The 25,967-nt window shown below is 42.3% G+C and overlaps 3 protein-coding genes across 4 annotated transcripts; 2 read left to right on the plus strand and 1 right to left on the minus strand.

Annotated features, from left to right (window-relative positions):
* The first annotated feature begins 6,333 nt into the window (after positions 1-6,333).
* Positions 6,334-17,652, plus strand: LOC143325023 (CTP synthase 1-like). Its single transcript, XM_076737887.1, has 18 exons — positions 6,334-6,530; positions 7,404-7,584; positions 7,822-7,992; positions 8,189-8,289; positions 9,871-9,987; positions 10,130-10,213; positions 10,408-10,488; positions 10,757-10,908; positions 11,119-11,251; positions 11,429-11,517; positions 12,027-12,121; positions 13,073-13,135; positions 13,273-13,316; positions 13,407-13,503; positions 14,527-14,582; positions 14,769-14,865; positions 15,092-15,236; positions 15,825-17,652. The coding sequence occupies exons 2-18, from the start codon at positions 7,419-7,421 to the stop codon at positions 15,901-15,903; spliced, it is 1,770 nt and encodes a 589-aa protein (XP_076594002.1). The 5' UTR covers positions 6,334-6,530; positions 7,404-7,418; the 3' UTR covers positions 15,904-17,652.
* A 576-nt stretch (positions 17,653-18,228) lies between these two features.
* rab42b (RAB42, member RAS oncogene family) lies at positions 18,229-20,324 on the plus strand. Of its 2 annotated transcripts, XM_076737948.1 has the most exons (3): positions 18,229-18,307; positions 18,458-18,716; positions 19,771-20,324. In XM_076737948.1, the coding sequence occupies exons 2-3, from the start codon at positions 18,499-18,501 to the stop codon at positions 20,219-20,221; spliced, it is 669 nt and encodes a 222-aa protein (XP_076594063.1). In that variant the 5' UTR covers positions 18,229-18,307; positions 18,458-18,498; the 3' UTR covers positions 20,222-20,324. The 2 variants fall into 2 exon arrangements, with proteins under 2 accessions (XP_076594063.1, XP_076594064.1); XM_076737949.1 differs by having other exon boundaries at positions 18,306-18,716.
* Positions 20,325-21,878: 1,554 nt separating this feature from the next.
* On the minus strand, positions 21,879-25,703 carry taf12 (TAF12 RNA polymerase II, TATA box binding protein (TBP)-associated factor). The gene is made up of 6 exons (XM_076737951.1): positions 25,558-25,703; positions 24,671-24,898; positions 23,951-24,028; positions 23,524-23,638; positions 22,827-22,915; positions 21,879-22,713 (listed from the first exon to the last, which is right to left on the minus strand). The coding sequence occupies exons 2-6, from the start codon at positions 24,746-24,748 to the stop codon at positions 22,678-22,680; spliced, it is 396 nt and encodes a 131-aa protein (XP_076594066.1). The 5' UTR covers positions 24,749-24,898; positions 25,558-25,703; the 3' UTR covers positions 21,879-22,677.
* Positions 25,704-25,967: the final 264 nt, after the last annotated feature.

Below are 25,967 nucleotides of genomic sequence, written 5' to 3' on the forward strand. Positions count from 1 at the left end.
CAACTTCGAATGAATGCTAATGTTGCTTGTTGTCTGTTGAATGTGGAAACAGGCAAAAGTTTGCCATTCACTGTAAAAAATTTTGTTGTGTTACCAGTTTTTGTCACTGGTCCCAAGAGGCCAAAAAATTAATTTGATGCTGGTTTAATTTAGAGAGTTTGTGTCCCTTCAATGAAATATGTGCTGTGGTTGGTGAGAAAATGTTTCCCCCTTCAAACAAACAAACAAAGATGTGAGATGAAAGAATGATTTGCAGCAGCATTAATGACTTCAGGACTGTCTTAGGATGATATGGGGAAGGAAATGCCCTAAATGCCACCAAACATTAAGGTTATAAACAACATGTTTTGAAGTCGATGGTATCTGAAGTCTCAGCAGCCAGTCCCACCTCTACTGCCTGTAAAGGATGCTACCATAGCTAAGTGGTGTAAGCAAGCTGAACAGTCTTCAATGCATGAAGATGTTGAAATAATTGAATAACTGAGTTAGTGATAAAAGGGCTGCTTGTTCACTCCAGCCTAGCATCTGACTTGAGAATGACATGTGGTCTAGAAGTGCAAATGCACGTGGTCACAAGGCGTCAGGGTGCATCTCTCCCCTATCTTTGGTACGATCTGTTATGAGACTCAGTACTTGAGGTTGTTGTGAATGCCACTTCAGTTATTTTGAGGAACAACACTGAACATGATACTAATTTAAGATGGGAATGGGAAATAATATCTCAGTGTATTTTGAATTGAAAACACAGTTACACAACTGAATGGAATCATCTTTAACATTAAATGGGGATGGAGGACATTTATGTGGCTGCCTGTTTTTCCGTGAAGCCTTCAATGTGCTTTTCACACAATTAAAACAGAAAATTGAAACGTGTTTTCGGTGTAAAAACAATAAAAGAATCCCTCTCTGTTTGGCCTGGTCAAACAGGGAGGGATTTAATGGGAAATAATCCTCATTTTGCCATGTTGATCTCATGACCATTCCACCATCAACAACTCTTCACAGAACGTATAATAGCAGCCGTGGTCAAAGGTCACAACTCTAGTACCCGGCCTTGTTTGCACCTATTTATAATGGAATACATGACTTGATGAATGAGCTCCCATGATCTTCCTCTCAATCTCTTATTGAGCAGGCATGTCCTCCTGAAGGGGGGCTCAGCGGAGAAAAAAGAAGAGAGCATGCGTTTTAAATTAATCAATCCTTCTCATTTCCCCCTCTCCTCCTAGGCAGACAGACCTCTCCTGGAGGGGGTCTGCGGCAGTGGGGCAGAAAAAAAAACACTGTCATCTGTTTTCATGGAGGTGGCAGAGGCCCAGCCCCTAGCTGTGCTTTGGCGAGGAGAAAGAGGAGAGGGATAGAGTGAAATGAGGGTGAGCAGGAGCAGGGGGCTGTAGGGTAGAGGAGAGAGGAAGGATAGAATAGAGGGAACGGGAAAGGTGTAGGAGGATGAGGGGAGCAGGGAGAGAAGAAATAGGCAGGAGAGAGCGGGAGGCCACATGCTAGGAGTTGGGTCGGGATAGTAGCCGAGGACCATGGGATATGCTGGCCTCCATACGTGTACAAAGGCAGCTCACAGATGACAGTGCAGTGGCATACCGGGCGCTGATCCAGAGTCTCGTCCCCCATGGGAAGAAGCTCTCTTTCACTCCATCTGAGTGTCTCTCTACCCTCTCTCCCTCTCCCAAAATCTCTCAATTTCTATTTGTCTCCATTGCTCTCCCTCTCATCTCTCTATTGTCATCCTTGGTTCCGTGTTATCCAATAAACTCTCTCCCTCAATGCTTTTCCTCACTGGTGCTCATAATCAAATTAGATTTGCTCCGAGTAGCGGGAGGAAAGGCGAACTCTCAGTGCAGACACCGAGCAGACAACGCCCTTCAACTGACATTTGTTTTCTCAATAACTTGTGGCTTAGGCAATGAGAAGAGAATGGTAGATGTCACACTCCCACACGGGCGCGAGCACACACACGTACGCATGTAGCATAAACAGTATTAACTAGAGTTAAGACAATGACAACAAACTCAAGAGTGCGGCTTTCCCCAGTGGTCTGTGAGTTGAATTTCTCAGGAAGACTATTGTCTCACTTCTGTTTACAACCACACCTGACCTTGTCACATGTGTGTCATCGTAGCTGTCAGGGAAAACACACATGAGTGTGAGTGTGAATTACGTTGTGAGGACATAAATTGTGGCATTGTGAGGACTCGCCTTCCTTATGGGCCCGTAATGTAAATCATGAAATCTTAGGCTGAAGATTTGGATTAAGGCTAAGGGGAGGATTAGGTTTAAGCAAGCAGTGGTTATGGTTAGGCTCCTGGAAATGAATTTAAGTCAATGTAATGACATGTGAAGTGATGGAAACATGATTGCAGACGTGCATGTCACATAAAAACTTATCAATTTTTAAACTCTATAATTAAAGTATTGAATTATTATGAGGAAAAGTATAGATTTCATCCATGACATGTGCCTCGTGGGGAATCTTTTAACACCAGTGTTGAAATGATTTGTCAATTATTTGATTAGTTGGTTGACAGGAAATTAATAGACAACAATTTTGATAACCACTTCATTGTTGAAGCGATTTAATGCTTAATAAAACAAATCAGCCAAATTTGCTGGCTCTAGATAGTGAAATGTGTATATAATTTTAAATTGAATACCTTTGGGTTTTGGGTTAACTGGTAATTTGTGATGGCCGTTTTTTACTGTTCCAGACATTTTATAGGCAATTATTGGATGAATTAAAGATATTGACGTCAATAATTCCATGCATCCGTATTATACCTGATGTACTGAGCTCCCTGCATCTCATGATTTGTGTCATCAACAGAAGCCCTTTACATTCTGTCCATCGCCTGGTTAAAATTGTTAAGTGCACGCTTTTGCTCTGCAACAGTACAGCTCTGATCATCATTATCCATGCTACCCACATGCCTAACCATTTGCCACCACAGCCACTGTTTATCCAGTCCACCAAGCACATGAGCAGCCATAATGACACTAATTGCCCACGAGCTCACTTTTCCTCTGAGTGCTTGTGAACTGCATTGTGCCTGAAGAGCCATCTGTGTTCCCGTCTTAAATCGATCTATCTTTCACATTCCAAAACTACAAAAGGACAGAGAAAGGCACCACTCCCATTCATAAATAATGTGTATGGAGTGCGGGGGATGTGGGCTACTGTGTCTTTGTGTGTCTGTTTGAGCAGGGAGGTGGATGTTTGCAGGCTACTGAAGGTCTCGAGGAGTGAGGCGGCTCATGACATCTGACCCTATGCTATCTAACGTCTCAGGGTGGAGGTGAAGAAAATGCTTCCGACAAACTGATGAGTTTACTTTGGTACAGTGTGGACATTTCACTTTGCATTTATATAGTTTGTTATGAACCACTTATGGCTGTCCAACACATGACATGCAATAAATGGTTTTATTTAATAGGGTGGTGCAGGTGTTCAGTTACAATTCCTAAAACATAATCAGAGTAGGAGGATACGTTGAAATGTGAGTCCAAAAGGCCAAGATGTTTTTGAGTTATTTCATAGAACTCCTTTGCATTAGGTCCATTATTCAGGAGCCTTTTTCTTCTGCTTTGTGCTGCTGATAATCAGCATCACAGTCAATTATTATGCAGTATGGAAAATAAGTCTTTTTAATTTTTATATTTCAAAGAGAAAACCGATAAGTGAAGTAATGGCAAAGTTATTAAATTGTCCCATATTTTGGGAAATAGACTTATTAACTTTTTTTATCCAGAGTCAGAGGAAAAGATCAATATCACTCTCATGTCTGTGTGTTAAAGCTCCAGTGTGGAGGATTTAGGAGGATCTGTTGGCAGAAATGGAATAAAATATTCAGAACTATGTTTTCATTAGTGTACAATCATTACCTTAGAATGAGCTCCTTATAGAGAGCAGGTCCTCTTCATGGAGTCCGCCATGTTGCACCGCCGTGTTTCTACAGTAGCCCAGAATGGACAAGCCAAACACTAGCTTTAGAGAGAGCCTGTCGTATTTTTCAAGAGTTTTGTGGCCACTGTAACAGAGTGTGAGGTTGGTTGCAATCTGCACCGTCACCATAGATGCCACTAAATCCCATACACTGGACCTTTAAGTACGGAGCTGGAGCCAGAATGCAATTAGCTTAGCTTAGCTTAAAGACCAGTGTTAAGGGAAACAGCTAGCCTGACTCTGTCCAAAATTACAAAAATACACAGAGCATATCAATCATGCTCACAAATGAACATGAATCATAATCCCCACAGCAGAGTTACAGGCAGGAGATGTGACCTTGTAGTTTTGGCTTCATTTAAATCCTCTCAGTTAACTTTTAGAAAGAAAAGAAAGCAAACAGGTGTATTTCAGATTATCCGTTCAATAGTGAAAAAAAAAGCTGAAATAAACATGTCACTTTGCAGGCAGTCACTGACATGACTGTCAGTGGCACAAAGCTGCAGTTTATGATGTTATCTTCATTTCAATAGTAGCAAAGTCAGCCGGTTTTGTGTGAGTTCCAGTATCATTTACGTGATCAGGTCAGGTCGAATGACTTATAGCCTCGGTTGTTTTGAGTAAAGTTTCATTCAACTTTCAGTTGCTGTCTTCTCTTTATCTGTGTGGAAGGTAAAAGAAAATAAACATCGTGTAGATAATCATTAACAAAGATGAGCTGTCACAGCTGACTTTGGCCACAGTCAGACCTATGACCAAAACACATTGCAAAACATGGCATGACACTATCTTGTCATCTGTAGGTGTATAATACCGGGCAACTGCCAGATGTGTTTTCCAAAAAGGTGTATTCAAGGACGTGGAATTACCTTTGAATTGCCCTCCCTGTTATTTTAAGATGGCTCAGAGATAAGGGAAGCACAGTACCTCTTCATGCAGGAGGTTAATGTGTGTCTGTGCTCACTTGTCAGATGTAATTGAAGGGAGCAGCTTATGAAAATGAGGTGGCAGGGATGAGGTCTTTAATTAGATCAAGATCATGGACAGAAATGAATTAGAATCACCACTCTCATTACCCACAGCAAAACTGGAGCAGCACGACAGTGGATACATGAAGGAAAACTTTAATATCTCACAGACACTTACTGTATAAATGGGGGTTTGAGAGACCATTGCGCTATTTTGTAAAGCCTCACTTGACAAAACCGGAATCTAGAAGAATACTTATGTTTACACCAGTATTTGTCTCTTCTTCGCTATATCTGATGCCTTATTTCCCTCCAGAAAGTCACTCTGTTCATTATTTGTGAATAACCTTATGCATTTGTAAAGCTCAATTTAGCCTAGATGGATGCTGAATAATGCGACATGGAACTCACGCGCCATCTAGTGGTGAAGCAACTGTCCGAAAGAACAAATAAAAGGTGACAATCGTTTTCTAAAAAGGGATATTGAATTCATTGGTTTTTATATATCCTTTTTCCAATTTGACAGACAATAAATTCAATGTTTTCCCTCATCAGCTTCATTGACTTTCCTAAATATCTGCTTATTCTGAATTTGATGCAGCAACACGTTTCACACAAATTGGGACAGGAGCAACTAAAGACTGGGAAAGATGTGGAATGCTCCAAAAACACCTGTTTGGATCATTCCACAGGTAAACAGGTTGATTGGTAACAGGTGATAGTAATCTGATTGGGTACGAAAGGAGCATCCTGGAAAGGTTCAGTCGTTCACAAGTGAGGATGGAGCGAGGTTCACCACTTTGTGAACACATGACTGTGTGAAGATCTGTATCTGCAAAACTTGTCGGTAAACAAAGCTCGTTTGCAAATGATTGCGTTCTAACTTATTTACACTTTACACAGAGTCCCAAGTTTTTGGAATCAGGAGTTGTAATATAATATTTCAACATCCAAGACAATTTACTCTACAAAGATAAGAGATACGATATAAATCTATTAATCTAACACCGGGGAAATTATGTTGTTACAGACAGCATTAATAGCACGAATAACGAAGACGTAAAAAAAAAAAAAAAAAAAAAAAAAAATGCACAATAACGACGAATACTGTATAGACAGGACAACATGAGTGACTGATTACTTTTCAATAGGGATGATCGTTTTTATTAGCGGTCACTGTGTTACAATAACTTCCACATGCACTGACCTTGAAATACTTCATCCACTCACACACATGTGACATGACAGCGTGAAAACACAAGCTCTGGGTAAATTGCTGACCGGAGTCGAGCTCCTCGATGAGCCTTTAACAGTGACCGACCATGAATCCGTCCACCTCATTGGTGGACGCAGGGGGGGCGGGACACGCGGGACTGCCTGACAGACTGAGCAGAGGGCACACAGCTGCTCACGCGCTACTGAAACGGAAGGAGACAAACTGTACAGAAAAGAAGAGCGAATCAGTCAGCCTGTGCAGCACGTGCGTGTACCGCAGGAAGAATGCGGGCCTGATGCTTCGTGTGTAGAAGTTGAGTTTAGCTCAATTCACCACATTTACTTGACCCTAAACGCCGCTCACCGACACCGTCTTTCTCTGTAGCTGTTAGGTAAGTTCGTGTTGTTTTGAATACATCCACCGCGCGTTAGAGAGCCCGCGAAGAGCCAAACATGCAGCCGAGTTAGTCGTTGTCTCCAAAGAGGTGTCAAGCTAGTTAGTTAGCCGCCGCTGCAGCGGTGTCAGTCCCGCGGGTTGCACTTGTCAACATTTCGTTTCAGAAACAACGGACAGTTTACGTTCAGCTAGCAAAACATGTCGTGGCAAAGCAGTTTGAGCGACGGTAGCTTAGCCGGGCCAAATTTACCAACCGCTCCGAAATAGCAGCTTTGTACAATAACACAGCCTTTCATTACTGTCAGTGGAGAGTGGCATCATGGTGGCACGACTGTCAGACTGAAATAACTCAAAGCTCAAAGGAGTCTCTTCCTGTATGTTTTCCCGCCAATCTTCAATGACTGAAAGCTATGAGCAGTTCAACACTGTACAGGGTGGGACTCTTTTAGCTGTGTCATGTTCACTGTCACCTTGCAGGATTTGCATGGATGAGGTGAAGTTCAAACCAGACGTAAACAAATGGGTCACCTCCACCTCCGAAGCACAGTAAAGTTAATGCAATTTAAGCCAAATGAGCTATTTTTAATATCTTCCAATGCAGGTGTGTGTGTCATGTTTGTTATTGAAAACACAGCAATAACAAAACGGACCACTAGTTTTGATCCAGTGGGAACAATGTCACACACAGTACTTCTGTGTATAAACGTGGTTTTGTGGTTGTGTAGTCGGCCACTTGAGAATTGGAGCAGACACACAGCTCACAATGGATGTATGTCAACGGCTCTTCATCACACATCTGGTTGAACGGGTTGAGTTGGATACACACCTGGGAAGGTTATTTATCCTGTTTTTATTTTTTGTTGTTCAGTTTTCACATGTCACTATGAAGTACATCCTGGTTACTGGCGGTGTCATATCTGGCATTGGCAAGGGCATCATTGCCAGCAGCGTGGGAACAATCCTCAAGTCCTGCGGCCTGCACGTCACGGCCATCAAAATCGATCCGTATATCAATATTGATGCTGGGACCTTTTCCCCTTATGAGCATGGTGAGTTCACCAGGGTTGTTTTTTATTGTGTTTGATGGATCATCAGCTGTTTTGTTTGATTGTGTGGTTGAGTCCTGCAGTTGATATTTGACAAGTTGTGGTTTGGCAGCTTGTGGTCCAATGGGTGGACAGACCATCATCACCTCAGTTGTGATGGGCAAGCTGTTGGATTTCTACCAGTTTTGGATCTGCTGTTTCACTCACCCGCTGATAAAAGGAATAATGTCTGTTGTGCAGGTGAAGTGTTTGTTCTCGATGACGGCGGGGAGGTGGATTTGGACTTGGGGAACTATGAGCGTTTCCTGGACATCCGTCTTACCAGAGACAACAACCTCACCACTGGAAAGATGTATCAGTCAGTCATCAACAAGGAGAGGAGGGGAGACTACCTGGGCAAGACTGTGCAGGGTGAGTGAGTGCACCTGCTCAAAAACATGGACGCTCCCCTTGACTTAGTAGTGTCAGCACACTTGGCAGGGCAACACACTTGCTTGTATTTTCCAGTGTGTCTGGTGAACAGAGAATTTGACAAGCATTGCATTTTCTTCTTAAATATGTCCAATGAGCTGTATTGATAAGTTTTATTCTGTAACTCTGCTTTCAGTGGTACCCCACATCACAGATGCCATCCAGGAGTGGGTGATGAAGCAGGCCAGGGTCTCAGTGGACGACGATGGCGTGGAGCCTCAAGTTTGCGTCATAGAGGTGAGTTGGTCTGAAGTACTTGTCTCTGTTCTCATCAGATGGGAGTTTGTGGAGATGGCCAAACTGGATTTTTCATTCAGAGCCAAAGGGCACTGAAAACGTGTCATATATGTCAATAAATCCCTTGAGCAACGCTTGATTGGGACCAGGGCCTTTATTTAGTACGTTGAAGAGAAATGGAGAAGATTTTCAATCAGAAATGAAGCCAAGCGTGTTGATATGCTGAAGGAATAGGTAATATTGGCACCACTGAGCAAGCGATATTGCTGAACTTACACATATGGGTATGTAAGCAGCACATCAAACATCATTTTGAAACCTGAAAAATTCACATTTTTAAAAATGGATTTGTAGAGGAGTGTCTGTTTAACTATCCCCTTCAGGAAGCTTGGCTCTGTTTCCAGCCACAGGACGCAAAATGTTCAAAACAGAAGGTTTTATTTTGCTAGAAAATAAAATGAATCTATTGTGTATTTACAGCTGAAAATGGCTAAATCCTGATTTAAAAAAGGCACATTATAATCCTGTCATAAAACTCAAATGACTGTCTCCACCACTACTGTTAAAGACCACAAACCGTGGTCTCATACCAATGTTTTAACATCCACATTAAGACAATTACAAAATCAGCCTACTAAGAATAGATCAAGAATTAAAGGGCATGTCTCGGCAGGATTTAGACAAACTTATCTCTGCCTCTGTATTCAGTAGACTCGACTACTGTAACGCTGTCTGTCCAGATCTCTGAAACTGATTCTGAAAACTGCTGCTGCAGTCCTCACGAAGACCAGGATAGTGGATCACATTACTCCACTCACTTTACACTGGCTTCCTACTTGTCAAAGAATTGATTTTAAAACCAGTAGTTGGTTTATGAAGCGCTGAATGGTTCAGGGCCGAAGCACATTTGTGATCATCTGCTCCGTTACGAACCCTCCCGTCTTCGGGGACTTCAGTTTGCTGACTGTTCCCAGAGCCAAAACTAGGAGTGGAGAAGTCGCATTCAGCTTTTCTGCACGACATATCTGGAACAAATTTCCAGAAAACTTGAGGTTTGCTCCAACCCTCAGTTCTTTGAAATCAGGCCTTGATAGGGCTTTGTGGCGGCTGTGGATCAGAGGGTTGTCTAGTAATCAGAGGGTCGGTGGTTCGATCCCTGGCTCCTCCAGTCTGCATGTCAGAATGTCGTTGAGTGAGACACTGAACTCCAAATTGCTCCCGATTACTCCAGGCTGTGCCACTGGGGTGTGAATGGGTGAATGTGGCATCTGCTGTACAGTGCTTTGAGTGGTCCAGTCCATTTACCATTTCGTTTTTTAATGCCTCTGTCTTATGTAAAGCACTTCTAATTGTCTTTTCGTTGAAAGGAGCTGTATAAAAAACATGTCTTGCCTTGCCTTTCCTCCAGCAGTTCTTTAATTACTTCCATACGTCGAAACCAGTTCTGACAGTATTGTAGATTCCATACACATGACGGCAGTCTGTACTCTAAGGCTGCTTCAGGGTTGCATAATATGCTGAGAAACCGTGTGTGTGCATGTATGTCTCTCTGCGGTCTAAGCTGGTGTTTTGTGTCAACAGCTGGGAGGCACAGTGGGGGACATTGAGAGCATGCCCTTCATCGAGGCCTTCAGACAGTTCCAGTTCAAGGTGAAGAAGGAGAACTTCTGCAACATCCACGTCAGCCTGATACCGCAGGTATGGCTCGCTGGTGAACACACATCACATATTCCTCACCAGACGTCACAGAACTGCATTTTACAGTGAATGAAAGGAGGAACAGTAGGAACCACCTGTTTTTCACACACAATTTGAGGTACATCTGCCTTTGTGTCCTCAGCCCAATACCACAGGAGAGCAGAAAACCAAACCGACCCAAAGCAGTGTCCGAGAGCTCAGGGGGCTGGGCTTGTCTCCAGATTTGGTGAGTCAGGGTACACTGTCACGTGTAGAAATCTATAACCAATAAGACTTGCTTTCATATTCATCTCATGGTGTACACAAATACAATCTGCCATAAAATCTCAGATATGATGTTCAGATATGAATCTTTGTGACTGTACCCTGGCTCTGTTGTATATTGTGATTAACAAAAATGAACACATTGATTTTTGTCAGATTATGTGCCGCTGTTCAAGGCCCCTAGAAACGGCTGTCAAGGAGAAGATCTCCATGTTTTGTCATGTGGAGCCCACACAGGTGAAGTATATCCACAGTAGTGGTGTTGCATTGTTATATTTGGCAATGCAAGAGTTACACAGTATGTGTAAGAAAGACATCAGCTCAGTAACGATAACTGCTGACTGGGTCATAAGAGATGACTATGAAGGATTGCTTCTGTTTGTGTCCGTACATAGTTTTTTTATTGAATTCTAAGATAGTATACCTTGATGTAAAAATATTAACGTTGCTCAGCCCTTTAATCAATTGAAAACATGAAGCTGACATGTTTTGTAATTGTTTCCAGGTGATCTGTGTCCAAGATGTCTCCTCGGTCTACAGAGTGCCCCTGCTGCTGGAGGACCAGGGTGTTGTGAGCTACTTCTGCCAGCGTCTGAACCTGCCTGTCGAGAGGAGGCCCAGGAATATGCTCACAAAGTGGAAGGAGATGGCTGACAGGTAGGGAGGCTTGTCTTAGCTGCTAACTTTGCTCAAGGGCTCTAAGGACATGGACACAAACACAATTATGAAAGACGAGCGTTGCTCAGTCACTGCGGCGCACTGTGGGAGTTAATCCTCTGAACTTTGAATTGTTCATTGAGAAGCTGTGACGTTATGATTGAATGATGCGCCGGGTCAGCGCTGTGAACGATCTCTCTCTCTTTCCAGATCGGACCGTCTCTTGGAACGTGTTTCCATAGCCCTGGTAGGGAAATACACAAAGTTAGCCGACTCCTACACCTCCGTTATCAAGGCCCTCGAGCACTCAGCCCTCGCCATTAATCACAAACTAGAGGTCAAGGTGTGGAAATATTTCATACTGTTATGTTTTGTATATTGATTCGTGGATTTAATGTTGCAGCTTTGCAGTTCATGTATTGGCTGTTGTTGTGGAACACTTTTAAAACGGGCATGACTAACATTTTTCTGCAGCGGTTCGCCTGTTGGCCATATTGACTGTTTGTTGTTTTTATTACAGTACATCGACTCTGCGGACCTGGAACCTACCGCTCTGCAAGATGAGCCAGTGAAATATCATGAGGCCTGGCAAAAACTCTGCAGCTCTCAGTGAGTAGACAAAACCTGGGAGAACCACCAGTAGACTTGGATGATGTTGAAAATGTAGAACTGCCTATATAAAGTTTTACTCTGTGGTAAAATGCTGTTATTTATGCCACATGATGGCAGTAGAGTGCTGTCATGCCTGGTGGATTATGCAGCCTCAGAAGTCAGTGGATTTCTGTGCTTTGTTCATTTATAGATAGGGTGCATTAGTTTTGGAGTATTGCTTTTTTTCTGCATTAGTCAGACTACCTCCAGATATGGAGTGACAGAAGGTTTAAATACTCAGATCAGAATAAAGTAGTAAGTAGTGCCACAGGTGAATTTCTCTGAATGCATTTGTGCAAAGAACTGACTCAAATAACTCAAATTCTCCCAGTAATGCGTGAGTTCACATACATCAGTGCATGTACACGTGTCTCTGTGTACGCTGTGTAATCTTTGTCTCAAAAAAAATAATGGTGACTAATACACAAGCTGATCTGAGGCTGTTATTTCTTTCTTCCTGCCTACAGAGGTGTGTTGGTACCAGGAGGGTTTGGTGTGAGAGGGACAGAAGGCAAGATGCTCGCTATTAACTGGGCCAGGAAACAGAATAAGCCATTCCTGGGTGAGAGATACGAAACTCCTCTGTCTCCTTTATTATATCCTATTCTAAGATTTAACGCCTAAAGCAGAGCCGATGAAGTCTAGACACAAAACATGTTGTTCCTTCCTGCGTGTTGACCCCTGATAAATATAAGGTAATAATTCTTTTAAGACAAAACAACTAAATCAGTAACAACAATGTCATAGAATTTATTTGCTGTGATGTTTTATTGTTTTTACAAGACTGTTAACAAGAAGTGAAAACATGAATTAATAAGAACAGATATTAAACAAAATATAATTGGTTGCATAAGTATTCCACTGCTTCACTTCAATACACTGAAATCATCGCCGGTGCAGCCCGGCGTGTTTAGAAGTTGCATTTTAGCTTTAGTGCCCATTACCTGTATGGCAGGATCAAGCTCTGTGTGTGAGATGCTTCTATGCAACAAGCCCTGGAAGGTTTGTCAAGGGCAAAATGAACTCATCAAAAAACAGAGAAATCCTGAAGGAAAAGCCAGTCTGCTCTGCCAGAGAACTGTTACCCGGGATAAAATGTACTTCCCTACAGAACATCAACCTGGACTACAAAGCCAAAGCTACAGAGCGAACAACAGTGTTAATAATGTATTTCATAGACATGTCGAGTCCAGAATTGAGATGAGAAAGTGGGGCAGGACTTTAAAATTGCTGTTTAGTAACAATCTACATGCAACTGAACATAGTTTGTGCAATTATGCAAAGATAAATCATAAAAAAAAAAATGCTGTGATCAGCTGTATAAAGTTGTCACAGACCCTCTCCGTCCATAGCTCAAATTGCTGCCGCAGGCGACTCTCCTAAGTGTGTACCTGAAGGGCATGAATACCTGTGCAGTCACTTGCATTGGGGATCCTGTCCGGTCTTTATTTATTTATGAATCCTTACAAAAGCTCTCATTATGCAAGAATCCTGCTGGTCTTGTTTTGTGCAGGGGTGTGTTTGGGCATGCAGCTGGCAGTGTGCGAGTTCGCCCGCAATGTTCTCCAGTGGGAAGGTGAGTAATGGCTCGGTGCAGCTGGGGACACTGCTCAGGGAAATTTGATTCCTATGGTTTCTAATTAAATGATGAAAAACCTTCAGCACGTTGGGCGGTTGATTTGAGCTTAGATCAGTTCCGCTTATCTTTTTCAGATGCCAACTCCACAGAATTTAATCCAGAATCCAAACACCCCGTGGTAAGTTATCTTTTTCTGCCGTGCTCATATCACATCATATCAGCAGGAGCTTCACCAGAATGGTTTCAGCGTCCTATTTGATCTTGACAGGTGATTGACATGCCGGAGCACAACCCAGGGCAGATGGGTGGAACGATGAGGTTGGGGAAGAGGCGGACCATTTTCAAATCCAACTCCAGTGTGCTGAGTATGTATCCTCCTTAAATTAAAGTTCCTCTCCTGGCATTGATTAAACCCCTAAAAACTCATCTGTGTTCATCAAAATGACATATTTAGAAGTTTTGTTTGCGGAGCATAAGTGAAGGGCAGTTAAGTTTAGTATGCACAGATCTATGAATATGCAAACAGTCCCGCCTCTGTCTCCTCTGAGCGTACTTGCTCGGCGTCAACTCTGCTCACCAAAACAGACAATCGGCTCTTTCTATCAGGAAGCCCTGAAGCAAAAACTCTCACGTGCCATATGGACTGGAATTACCTAGCCTTATCTTGCTAACGCTATACTAGCAGCTTATGAGGATGCCCTTTAGCAGGACAACCCCAAAGTCATGTGAAGTTCTGTCATCTAATTCAGCCGCTTAACTGTTTGAGTAACGTTTGCTGTAACTTTCTTTGTCATCAACCTCAAGCTATATAAAATATCCTGTCAGCATTTGACATGAATCATCACGTAACTTGGCGGACTGAGGTTGTTTCGACATAGTCAACAGATAAAAACATGAGAAATAGACTGATCAACGTGTTGGCTCGTACTTGCTGCATATGTAGGATGGATTTAACAGCGTCAGGCTTTAATAGAAGTTTTGTGGCAAAGGATCACAGTTCTTCTTCTGCAACTCTGAAACCCGAAAACAGCCTGCCATCATTTTGAAAATGGTGAAACTTGGCTTGCAAAATAGCAAACACAGCTACACCTGGCTTCTCCTCTGATCCCCCTCATTCCACTGCTGCACCACCCCACAGATTGCTGGGATTGGTTCTTTAGGTATATGATGTATGAAAGCCTGGCTGTGTGAAGCTGTGGTAATGGTCCACTGTACTTCAAGGCAGAGATGCTCCTCCTCTCATGATGAGTCTCATAGCATCTAAAAAACACCATATGGACACATTAGGAACTTAATTTTCATTGAAGGGGCTCTTTAATGGCAGACTGTTTGCTTTTTGATCTTTTACAGCTCTGTTGTTTCTAATGACCGATATTTCATGGTTCCAGGACAACTTTACGGAAACACGGACTACGTGGACGAGAGGCACCGACACAGATTTGAGGTAGAGACAAAAACAAGCTTTTAAAGCTTTTTGTCAGCGTGTGTGCAAACCTTTCTGCCTGCACACGTTTTTAATCTTTCTGTTTTTCATCTTTGCCTCCACATCTAGTGTTGAAGTGTAAGATAACCTTGAAACCTTATTTTTCGAAAAACCTTTCCCCCGTCATCGAATCTGTGCTCATTATAGGTGAACCCTGAGTTGAAGCACCACTTTGAAAAAAAGGGTCTTCATTTTGTCGGCCAGGATGTGGAAGGAGAGAGAATGGAGGTCATTGAATTGGAAGGTGAGTGGAAACTGTCATGACAACAAGAGTCTGCGTGCTGCTCGGTGATGATGAATAACATGCTGTGGAACACCTGGCTAATCCTTGGAATGTACTCTTGAGATCTCTGTTTCTTCAATGCTCCGCCTGCTTCTTTGTCACATACAAATGCTGGCTGCGGTATATGGAGCCTAATGTGATGGAGGTCAGGGTAACCGTGCTAATCGACCCGTCTTTGTTGGTCCAGATCATTGTTACTTTGTTGGAGTGCAGTACCATCCAGAGTTCACCTCGAGACCCATCAAACCTTCTCCTCCGTACTTCGGTCTCCTGCTGGCTGCAGCAGGAAAACTGCAGAGCTACCTGAACAAGGGCTGTCGGCTCTCTCCACGGTAAGCTCCGACGCAGCAGCTGTCATTTGGTCAAAGTTGGTGTTTGGTGCATGGTGCTTTATTGACATCCCATTTTGGTTTTTCTACTGTTTTGCGATCAGTTTAACAGTGAATTGAAGTGTTATTTTAGTGCTTTATATCCATCTCTGCACTGGCAGAAGTATTCTCTGAATTCAGTGACAAGTGAGTCTTTTTGAAGTGGCATCAAATCACATTTAAAGCCTTCAAATATATTTTTTATATTCAGTTTTTTAATGGACTACTGATGGGTTAAAATCGAAGATCCAGCTTAGCTATGACTAGGACATGAAGTACACGGATCAACCTAATTAATGTTTACCGTTGTGTATAAAGTGCATATCATGCTTGGACTTGAATGGAAATTTACAGCCATATTTTTATTCTGTGTCATAATCTACACCCTTATATTCTTATGCGATGTAATTACATCAAAGACCTGTGGGTATTACAGCTACTGTTTACAGTGACAATATGTCATCATTGCACCTGCAATCCCTGGCAGGCGTTACAGCTGTAATACTCATTTTATGTCCTCCTTCTCCTCCTCCTCCTCCTCCTCCTTTACAGGGACACTTACAGCGGCAGCAGCGGCAGCAGCTCCCCTGAAGCAGACATCTGCGAGCTGAAGTTCCCCTCTATGTCCTGAGACTAAAGCACATGTACTTGTTGTGTTTGTGTGTCTCATGCAGGTAAATGCGAGGCCTAGAAAAAACCTGGTCTGCCCTTAACTAACGCTGCAAAGCCAAAATTTTTAGGAAACTGTTTTTCTACTCTGATTGGTACAGTTACAGTTTATGCTGTAAATATATTCTGCCCTTTGAGATTGTGTAAAGGTGAAGGGATGCCCTGCAGTTAACTCTGTGGGGCTCTAGAGTTGCTGCAGGAACCAAAGCATTTGTGGGGGAATTGTAAGAGAAGGACGTTGTGGAATACCTGTGCAGAAAACTTTTGTTGAAAGGACAAAGAAATATAATATGGTGGGACGTGAATGAGAAGACATCAGCCTGTGAGTGTGCAGTGTGTGCAGTGTCTCGCCACTTTGAGTTGTTTGTGAAGAGATGGATACTATACAGTATTTTGCAGTATAGAAACTTGTGATTGCAGGAAGCAGCAGAGACAAAGGGTTTAGGGTAAGAGTCAGAGTCTGTGCAATCAGGTTTGTTGTTGCTGCAGCTGTCGTGCAAATCGATTCAGTCCAACGATTGAAAACACTTACAAGAAACATAACTTTGTACAATTGTTTGCAACTTTTTGCCTGTATACCATATCAGTGATGCATTGAACGAGCTGTTTATTGTCTCTTACTATTTCATTTTATGTATTAATGTATTTCTCCTTTTAGGTTTAATACCAACTTGAATATCAAAACGCTCATTCAGGGGTACTACACTAAAGTGTAAAGTTGGTGCTTTTCTGTTTTTCAATGATCTTGCACTGTATTACATGGAGTGTGCATGCAAATCCATATGCAAGATTCATCTGGACCATAAAATGGAGCTTTTATGGCTGTAGGGTATATATTCAGTTTTCTGTTGTTTAGTTAATGTCACCAGGACAATGGGTTTAAAATCTGCATCAAAGTTGTAATGGGAAGACTTTTGCACTTTGGGGTGTTGTATTTTTAGGCCTTATCTATATATATATTCTTTATTGTGAGACCTTTTGCCTGGTCAGCAAACACTCCATTTTTTTTTTTTTGAACTCCATTGCCTTTTTACTACGATATCTGACCCAGATTTTCCCTGAAAGGATGCGTCATGCTGACGCACAATCATCTGACAATCAGGACAATTTGAAGTAAGCAGTGTTAACTGAAAAAGAAAGCTTGGCATAGGAAAAATGATGTCTTTAAAAACCGAAACAAAAACCTGGATTTGATCTGGAGACATCGGTAGCTGTCAGCTGGAGATGATGAGCAAGCTTCCAATATGCTTTTTCGTTTGTAGTCTCGTCAAACTGAGTGATGCTAAAATCAGTGCTGACGTTTCATTTATGTTTGTGACCCAAGTGTATGAAAAAATGGCATATTTTTATATTTATGAAATTCAGATGCATGTGTGATGTGATATGTGTGTTTACTCTGAATAAATATATTTTTATTCCTCTTGACAATCGGGCCTTTACTCCGGTGGAGCCGAGAGTCGTTGCATGTTCAGCTTGGGCTGGGTACTGCAGTATTACAGTGTACAGGAACTCTGACATGGTGGTTAAGTGTATTATTGCTGTAAATGCATCTTTGAGTTAATGGTGGAGCTGAACAACACAGCCATGCATGAGGAAAACCTTTGCTCAATGAGACAAATTGAACTCAGCAGACATGTAGTCATCACTAAAATATTCAATGTAAGTCTAACCTCCGTAAAACTTCTTGTCAATAAATGAATGACATGCCTGAGCCTGTTCCAGTGTTTCCCATCGAATGTGAAGCTGTACTGTTATCAACTTCCTCTTTTAGGTGCCGCTGTTCAAGTGATAAGAATTGCTGCACGCTCACACAATGATTGCTCATGATGACGTGCAGTTAAGAGCTGGTGACAACAGGAAACAGCACGGTTTGCCTTGATATGGTGTTGAATGCAAATACTGCTTCTTGTGATCCATGCTCCCTCCCTGTTCTCCCACATCTGGCCCGCCTTCCCCTCAACAGCCCTCCCCCTGTTCCTGTGCTCCTGCCCCACCTTTTGTCAAGTGCTAACAGGCAAACTTTCAAGTCCACACCCCTGCACAGCGCTCTCATACACATGCTTACAGTAGCACTTAAGGTCGGTCACTCAGACGAGAGCTGCAGCTGTACTGGGATCTGCTTTGTGGGATAGATCACGCTGCATACCTGCTTTAGAGGATTTGATGAACCACCATGGGAATGCGACTGAGAGACTCGCACCGCAGCCATCAGTGGAAATAGGAGTTTGGGATGACTGTGAACACAGACGGCGCTGCAGATTGTGACATTTCTGAGGAGTGGCTGCTGCTGTTTCTCAACATTTGGAATATCAAAGATAAAGAAGCAGTTGGGAGGAAGCTGGCGTGGGATTGCTAGTCTCTTACAGGTTTCCTCTCTTTCTTTCTCTAACCCCCATGGTACCAATGCTGTTCAGTACATTCCTCCTCAGTCATTCCTAACCTTGCTTACAACCCCTTTTAGAATTCCTGCAGTCTTACTTTTTCTCTCTTTCCCACAACCTCTGGATCCCCTCAAGCTCGCTTCACTCGTCCTCCTCTTCTCCCACACTGGGCAACAATGGACCTGACGTTGTGGCAGTACCAGTTCAGGATCATCATGCTGGGGGACTCCACAGTGGGCAAGTCCTCTTTGCTGAAGCGCTACACTGAAGACTTGTTCATGGAGTCCATCAACCAGACGGTCGGTGTAGACTTCTATGTTTACTTCCTGGAGGTGGAGCCGGGGGTCCGTGTCAAGCTGCAGTTCTGGGACACAGCTGGACAGGAGAGGTTCAGGTGAGCTTCAGAGCAGCTTGGGACAAGTAGGAATGAGGTGTTTGATACATTGGTGCCAGCCATAGCTGAACACCTCTCCAAGTTCACATTCTCGCATTATTATTGCATTTTTCTTTGCACCATTGGGTGTCTTGATATATTAAACATAGCTTCTTTACATGCCCCAGGCCTACTCGCGTTGTTCAGTGTCTCTTTGTGTAAGAGTGTAAAACAACACCGTTCTTATGATGAATGTTACAGAAATGACTTGCATGCATGCAAATATATCATCCAAATAAACTACAACTGGTTATTCCATTCACACTGGAGCTGTTTATCAGTGTTTGCTTTCAGCTAAGACTGTGTATCCACCCTCACTGGATCTGCGCGCTGTGTGCACAGAGATGCAGTATGTGTAATGTTTATGGTGGAAAAGACAGATCTTTGAAAAGGCATTATTCCTCCTGCTCAGCATATTTAATGAAAAAAAAAAAAAGGAGCAACATGCTTCATTCTGTCTCTAAATTCATTATTTCAGTTCTCCAGTTGAATGAACCGTAGAAAATTGCAAACTGTGCCTGTTTGTGTTTTCCTCCTCTCTGCATGGTATCTGTTGCCAGCTAATCCCACGAGTCAGCTAAAAGCGCAGCCAAATCAGGTTTGTTTTCCTGCAGAGGTGTTCTAATCAAGAAGCAAGTTTTTACCAACTGGCTGCTGGGAGGACCCTCACTCACGCTTCCCTTTGGTTTAATCATTCAGTGACTCGTGGGGGGAGCGTGCCTCTTGACAGTTTCATGATTAGGGTGAGACAAACACAGTGGTTATCAATTTCTGACCAAGAAACACTCTTTGTCAATCAGCTTATCTAAAAAAGAAAAAAAAAAGCTCAACCCAAACAATGTGGAGAATCAGCTGATTATTTGCTCACTGGAACAGGAAGTAAGTTGGTAGCAAAGTCTGAACTCTGCACTGCCCAGTGGGGGGGGTGGGGGGTTGGAGGGTTTTCATGCATTGACAGTCAAACCTCTTCCTGCTGTCTTCAACTATTCCCCGTGTGTCTCTCTTCTTTCCTCAGGTCAGTGACCCGTTCTTACTACCGCAACTCGGTCGGAGGCCTGCTGGTATTCGACATGACCAACCAAGCCTCCTTTGACCATATTAAGGAGTGGCATACTGAGGTATGTGAGCGGGTGCAGCCCCATAAGGTTGTGTTTGTCCTGGTGGGCCAAAAGAGCGACCGGGACGCTCACGGGGAGAGGGTGGTGAGTAGGGAAGAGGCCGAGAAACTGGCCGGACAGCTGGGGATGCCCTATGTGGAGGTCTCCGCCAAGACAGGCCAGAACGTGAGCGACGCCTTCGAGCTGCTCACTCGGCGGGTCTACCAGGGTCTGCTGAGTGGAGAGGTGGAGCTGCAAGAGGGCTGGGATGGAGTCAAGTGCGCTGCACCACAGGCGCTGCAGTTACAGAGAGCCAGCCTGACGCAGCCCAGCACAGCCCCCAAGAGCAAAAAGAACTGCTGTGGTTGAACTGTGGACTGGTGGTGGTCGCCCATATGCGCTCATGTTACTGTGGAACCCAAACCAGCCCCCAGAAGGTTGGATTTGTGTGACTAATAACGCAGCCATCATGTTGGCAGCCGTCTTTGTTGTGAAATACAATAATGAACCATTTGGTCGGCTAATGTAAGAGACTGATATGAGGACACATTTTGTAAAATACTTTGACATTCCTGCAACTTTAGAAATAAAGGTTCTGTGTAATTGACATTTTTATCCATGATAGTGGAGTTGAAATGTTTGTTGGTCGGTCAGTCCACCACCAGACTGAAGCACCTATTAAACCTAAAAACTGTTGGACGGGTGACGTTTTGCTCTGACATCTACGGTATCAAGAGGATTATTTCCTACTAACTTTTCATCCAGCAAGTTGACATTTGGTCTGGGGTGAAATGTCTTGGCAACTATCAGATGGATTGCTGTGAAATTTGCCACAGGTGTTCCAGGTCTGTAAACTTTTTATCTCGCGCCATCATCCAGTCAAAAATTCACTTTGCCATATACTTTGGTTGACATTTGCCTGACAGCTTTGGTTACTGGTTACTTTTCAAATTACAATTTTTCATACTCTTCCTGTCCAGTGAAAACCACCTATCTCCGAATGTGATTATTTTGAATGTTACTGATAAATTGAAAAATTAAGTTCCCTTTTTAGGCTGAGAAAATTCCCCTACGTCTTCAGTCAAATAAAAAAAAAACCCCTCTTGGATTAGCTGGAAAATGAATCATCACAAAGACAGACACGTGGTTTTCACAGGACAATGATTCTGCAACCATCTGATGAAATAGGATGCATGGCTGTCGATTAAACTACCGAACAGTCTCTGAAGCAGTTAAAATTAGTTAAAAACATCATGTATGAAACACTGCGGGGGAGTATTTTTCTGCGTTGAGTACTTTGATATGTTGCTACTCCTTGCATACTTTTACTTGAGTAAGGTTTTCAATGCAGGACTTGTAGTTGAGTGTTTTCACAGCGTGGTCTTTGTACTTTTACTTACTCGACCTCACTCTGTAATTCTTGTCTATGTTGTTCATTTGGTCCGTGACCAGTAGCGGTAAAAGTACTGGGTCCCCTGGTTGAGATTGGAAACATCACCTCAGGCATCAGTGTGAATTAGTCTTTTGGGCTTGAGTTGTCTGGAAAAGCTTTGTTGCATCGCCAGTAATTGCACAGCATCCTGCAAGTGAACGGTTGCTTTCAGGTGTTGCTGCTTAAATCAATTAAATGGAAACTCTGGGGTGCCTTTGGATATTGTTCTTTTGAAATGTTGTGACAGCTTTCCATAGCAATTACTATTCATCCAGCTGACGAGCAGCCTCGCGTTTCCACGGCCGAGATGCAGACCGTTCATTTTGCTATAACAACCACATTAATGATTCACTGACACATTAACTGTTGAGTCTGTACACTGGTTTATGTCCTTGGTTCTCTGCAAATATACAGCAAACGAATGGATGATTTGTCATGGTTTTAAATAGTATCCCTCCACTTCTTGACCACTCTGACATTGTAATCATGAACTGTGCAGTACTATTTTTAAAACTACTGGAGCTTAGACATAAATGACTGAATCACCGATGTGTAAATTTAGTTTTACATTAATTACAAGGTGGAAAGGCTTCCTTGTTTGATAATATCAGTCATTTATTTATTCATTTTTTCATTTGACATTGTGAAAAGTTCAACATCTGGGGATCATTTCTTCTAATATTATTTTGATGTATTTTGCTGAAATAGACAAAAGTAAAAATAACATTTACAAGGAGTTGAAATAAATGTATTAATGTAATAAAACCTACTACATTCAGTAACAATACACAACAGAGACAAAAAAATTACTGTGTTTGTGGCCACCATTTGCAGTAGGAATTTGGTATTATAGACCCTCTATTAAAAAAACCTAGAATCAACAGCATGGAGCAGAACAGGTAAACAGGGGAGCCCTAATCTTACATACTCAACAGCTATGATTAACTATTATTGGCAAGATAACAACAATGATCAATTTCAAGGAAGCAAATGAATCGGTAGCATTCACATCCAAATGCTCTAGTATCAAAAGGTAAACCTGACACAGCAGTGGTCATAATCCAAAAGAAGCCTTCCAGTAAATGTTTATTGATAAAAATGCAGCGAACAGACTTCTGCCGGGCTTAGCTTAATGGCAACGAAACAGAATCAGAGACGAGAATTACATGACTGTGTGACGGTGCTGGAAAAACACTCAAAAGTTAGGGAGCCATGACGAGGAAACGCTATCTAATGTCAAGAAAAAAGAAAGAAAAAAGAAAAACAAACACCAAACCATCTTTTTCATTTTCATTAGTCCAAAAAAAAAAAAAAAAACAGTTCAAAAGGAAAAACAAACAAACAAACAAAGACAATACACAGAGTGGGTACGACGTAGTTGTCTCCAGTCTTGCTACTTTTTGGTTGTCTTGCGGATCAGCGCCATTCTCTGAAATGAAAATAAACAAACAGTCAGGCCCGCTGTGTCAATAATATTGATTACTAATCAACAGTCGTCACATTACTCTACCTGCACCATTAACAGAAACCTCTGTTACTCACCTGTTTGTGAGCCTCTGTGGTGCAAGCCTTCTTGAACGGCCGGATCTCATCTGAGCCATAACCAGGAATCCACATGTTCCAGTGGCGCTCTGACAAACAGAACGCACAGTGTCAGTATAAATACCGCCATAACGCAAACAACTTCAGTGCCTTAGACCCGAACACAGCCGAGCAGCAGAGATAGCAAGGTACCTGCCGGCGGTTTCGTTGCTGCGTTTCCCTAAAACTACACATTTCTCAAGAGGCTCTTCCATTTTCTGACTGAATATTTGCAGTCACTCAAGGAAAGAGGCACACAGATCCATAAAAGCTTCCGTTTGAGATGCAAAGTGTCAACAATTAACGTAAAATTCAAAATGAATAAATCTGCTCCCTTCAATTATCAAACAAGATCTTTTTAGATGCACAGAAAGTTTGATTAAACAAAACCCTTTTATATTGAAAGTTAATGTCATACTTGAACATAAATATTCTTACGGCAAAAATTAATGAGAACACTCATCAGCATGATATATAGAGTAGGGCATAATTTTATCCTGAGACAGTCATTTTGGAAAGCAATTATCCCCCAGTAATTACACGCTCAACATCATATAATTTATACTTGAGATTTTTTTTTTGTGACCCATAGAGACATACTAAAGCGAGCCTTGTGAAAGTAGTAGGCATTACAACACTGAAACCATCAACAACTTACCAAGATGTAATTGAACATCCTTCACCTCCAAGGTGTTGGACTTGCGATGGCGCGCCAGTTGGCAGGCTGCTGTCACTACACTCTCTATAAAGTCATCTGCAATTTGTAGCAGCATCTGAGAAAAGACATTTATAAAAAAAACCCCATCAATCGTGTGCAGGAGAGGAAAGCAACATTTCACAAAGGCCAGAAAATCCCTCAGATTTTCAGCTGCTCACACCATTTATCATGCAGCCAGACTTTCAGTAGAATAAGGTTTCCAAATGATGGATGTGCCAGTTAAGGCAGCTTTAGAGGAACAAAAAACGAAATGCAAGTTGTATTGATTTCACGCCAAGAATTCCACTGCTGCCTGTGCTTAGTCTGCGCTCGTTTACCAAAAAAGTACAAATCTGATTTGAAACCGCAATTAAAACCACTGACAGACCTCCTCTACGTCTTCATCCAGCTGCTCATTCGGGTCGATCTCTCTCACCAGGTCCTGCAGCTTCTTCTTACTGAGCACCTGGAAAGACAGCGGACGTAGCCATTCACTCAGTTACACAAAGATTACAGGTGATGTGTGTTTGCTATATTAGACTAATGATGGCCCCGAATTGAAAAATGACGACATGGCACCCACGACATAATTTATATTTATCGTCAAAACCCACCATATGGGTTATGGAGCTCTTGGAGGTATTTATAAAATATCTCACATCTAGATATAAAATTTTTTATGCCAAATTAAATTACACAAAGACCAGCGACAGCATATATTCAGTTACTAATTGTATTTAGGGGGGAAACAAGGTATGTGTAAGGCAAATTTCACACTTTAGGTAGTTCTGATGTTGAGAAGAATTAGTTCTTCTTACTAACGAATTACTGTAAATGTGAATGTCATAAAGACCGTGGAGGTAGTGGTGGGGCCGTAATTTATTAAACCGTTTATTATGTCAAAACCTGCACAACCTTGGCTATGATCTCAATGATGCAATAAATCCACACATACATCAGGTTTATGGGACTGTATTAGTTATCCTTTTTTTTTTTTTTAACTTAACAATGTAGCTCGTGTTTGCCATGGAAATGTCTTTCTAAGATACAGTGTGAAATTTGAGCAGCATCTTTGGATTAGGTGAGTAAAAAAAAAAAATGAACTCACCTGAGATCCCTCTGGACTACTTCTGCCAGCAGGACCGGGAGGCAGAACCTTGACTGCTGTTGCGGTGCTGTTAGCCATGCTGGTGGGGCAGTGGGTAAAGTGGAGGGACTCTGGAGTTTCACAAGAGGCAAAACTGTTGTTTGTCCGTATGTGTCAGAGTCCTGAGTGACAGTCCAATACGGGCACAGGTGTGCTGGATTATCTTTTACAAGGACCACGTCCGTAAATCTGGGGAAATAGTCAGGAATCACACAGGTGAGCACCAGAGAGACCACCAGCAGATTGACAAATCTGATTACAGGATCTTTATGGAGGAGCAAAATATTAATGTTAGCCTTCAGTCTTCTGTTAGCAGTCCTTATAGGTAAGATCTGTTCGATTTGTTTATGTTGATCTCCTGTATTTAATATATGGTGTGGTTTACTCTATATCACTTACCATCTTCGCCGCCCGATTTTGTTTAATTGCTGTGCTAATATATTTATCTTTTCCCCGATTGCAAAGGACCTTTTAACTGTTTTCAACTGTTCGCTATAACTAGTTAACTGACACAGCTAATAGGAGTATCGCTGTAGCTAGAAGACACAGGTAGAAAGTTAGCCGTGAAACAACGCTGCAGGATCTCCACAAAATATTAACGAAGTCAGCAAAATAACACGACAATCGTAAAATAAAAAGGAACAGTCGGGTAAATGTTAAGCGGCTGCTCAGCCAAACAGATAAAGCAAACATGTAAAATACGGACGCTAACATGACGTTAGATGCTAAAAACAATAGCAGCTATCAAGCTTTGGATTTAGCCGGACAGGCTAACACTAGCAGCTAATCAAGCGGCGCGTCTTTATACGCGATGCATCCTCAAATTACGCACTAAACTGCGAACTTACCCGATTCAACAAACACTATCTGTCCATGTTTCGGCGTCGTTGCTACAATAAGTGGGTTTAATACTGAAATACTTCCTCAAATTGACTCCGCACAGCTAGAAAAATCTGCGAGGAAATTTTCTCACTACTTCCGCTTTGTTTATATCTATTTCCGGTGGCAACATATGGCCTCTACTCTTCCACCTGCTGGACATGTTGTAGAACTACACCACGATTCAACAAGAACCTCTGGTCGCACGGTGAAGTGAAGATTTAACGCTTTAGATGAGCGAACACAGGTGGGAATGGTGTAGAAATGTTTCCCTTATTATTTCTTAAACAACAATACAAAAACAATACAAAACTGCAGGCAACAGAACATTATGAATTCAACATACAGAGGTCTAGTCCATCAATAATAGTAATGATAA

Source organism: Chaetodon auriga, chromosome 8 (assembly GCF_051107435.1).
Source record: "Chaetodon auriga isolate fChaAug3 chromosome 8, fChaAug3.hap1, whole genome shotgun sequence".
In the NCBI taxonomy this organism is placed as follows: domain Eukaryota; kingdom Metazoa; phylum Chordata; class Actinopteri; order Chaetodontiformes; family Chaetodontidae; genus Chaetodon; species Chaetodon auriga.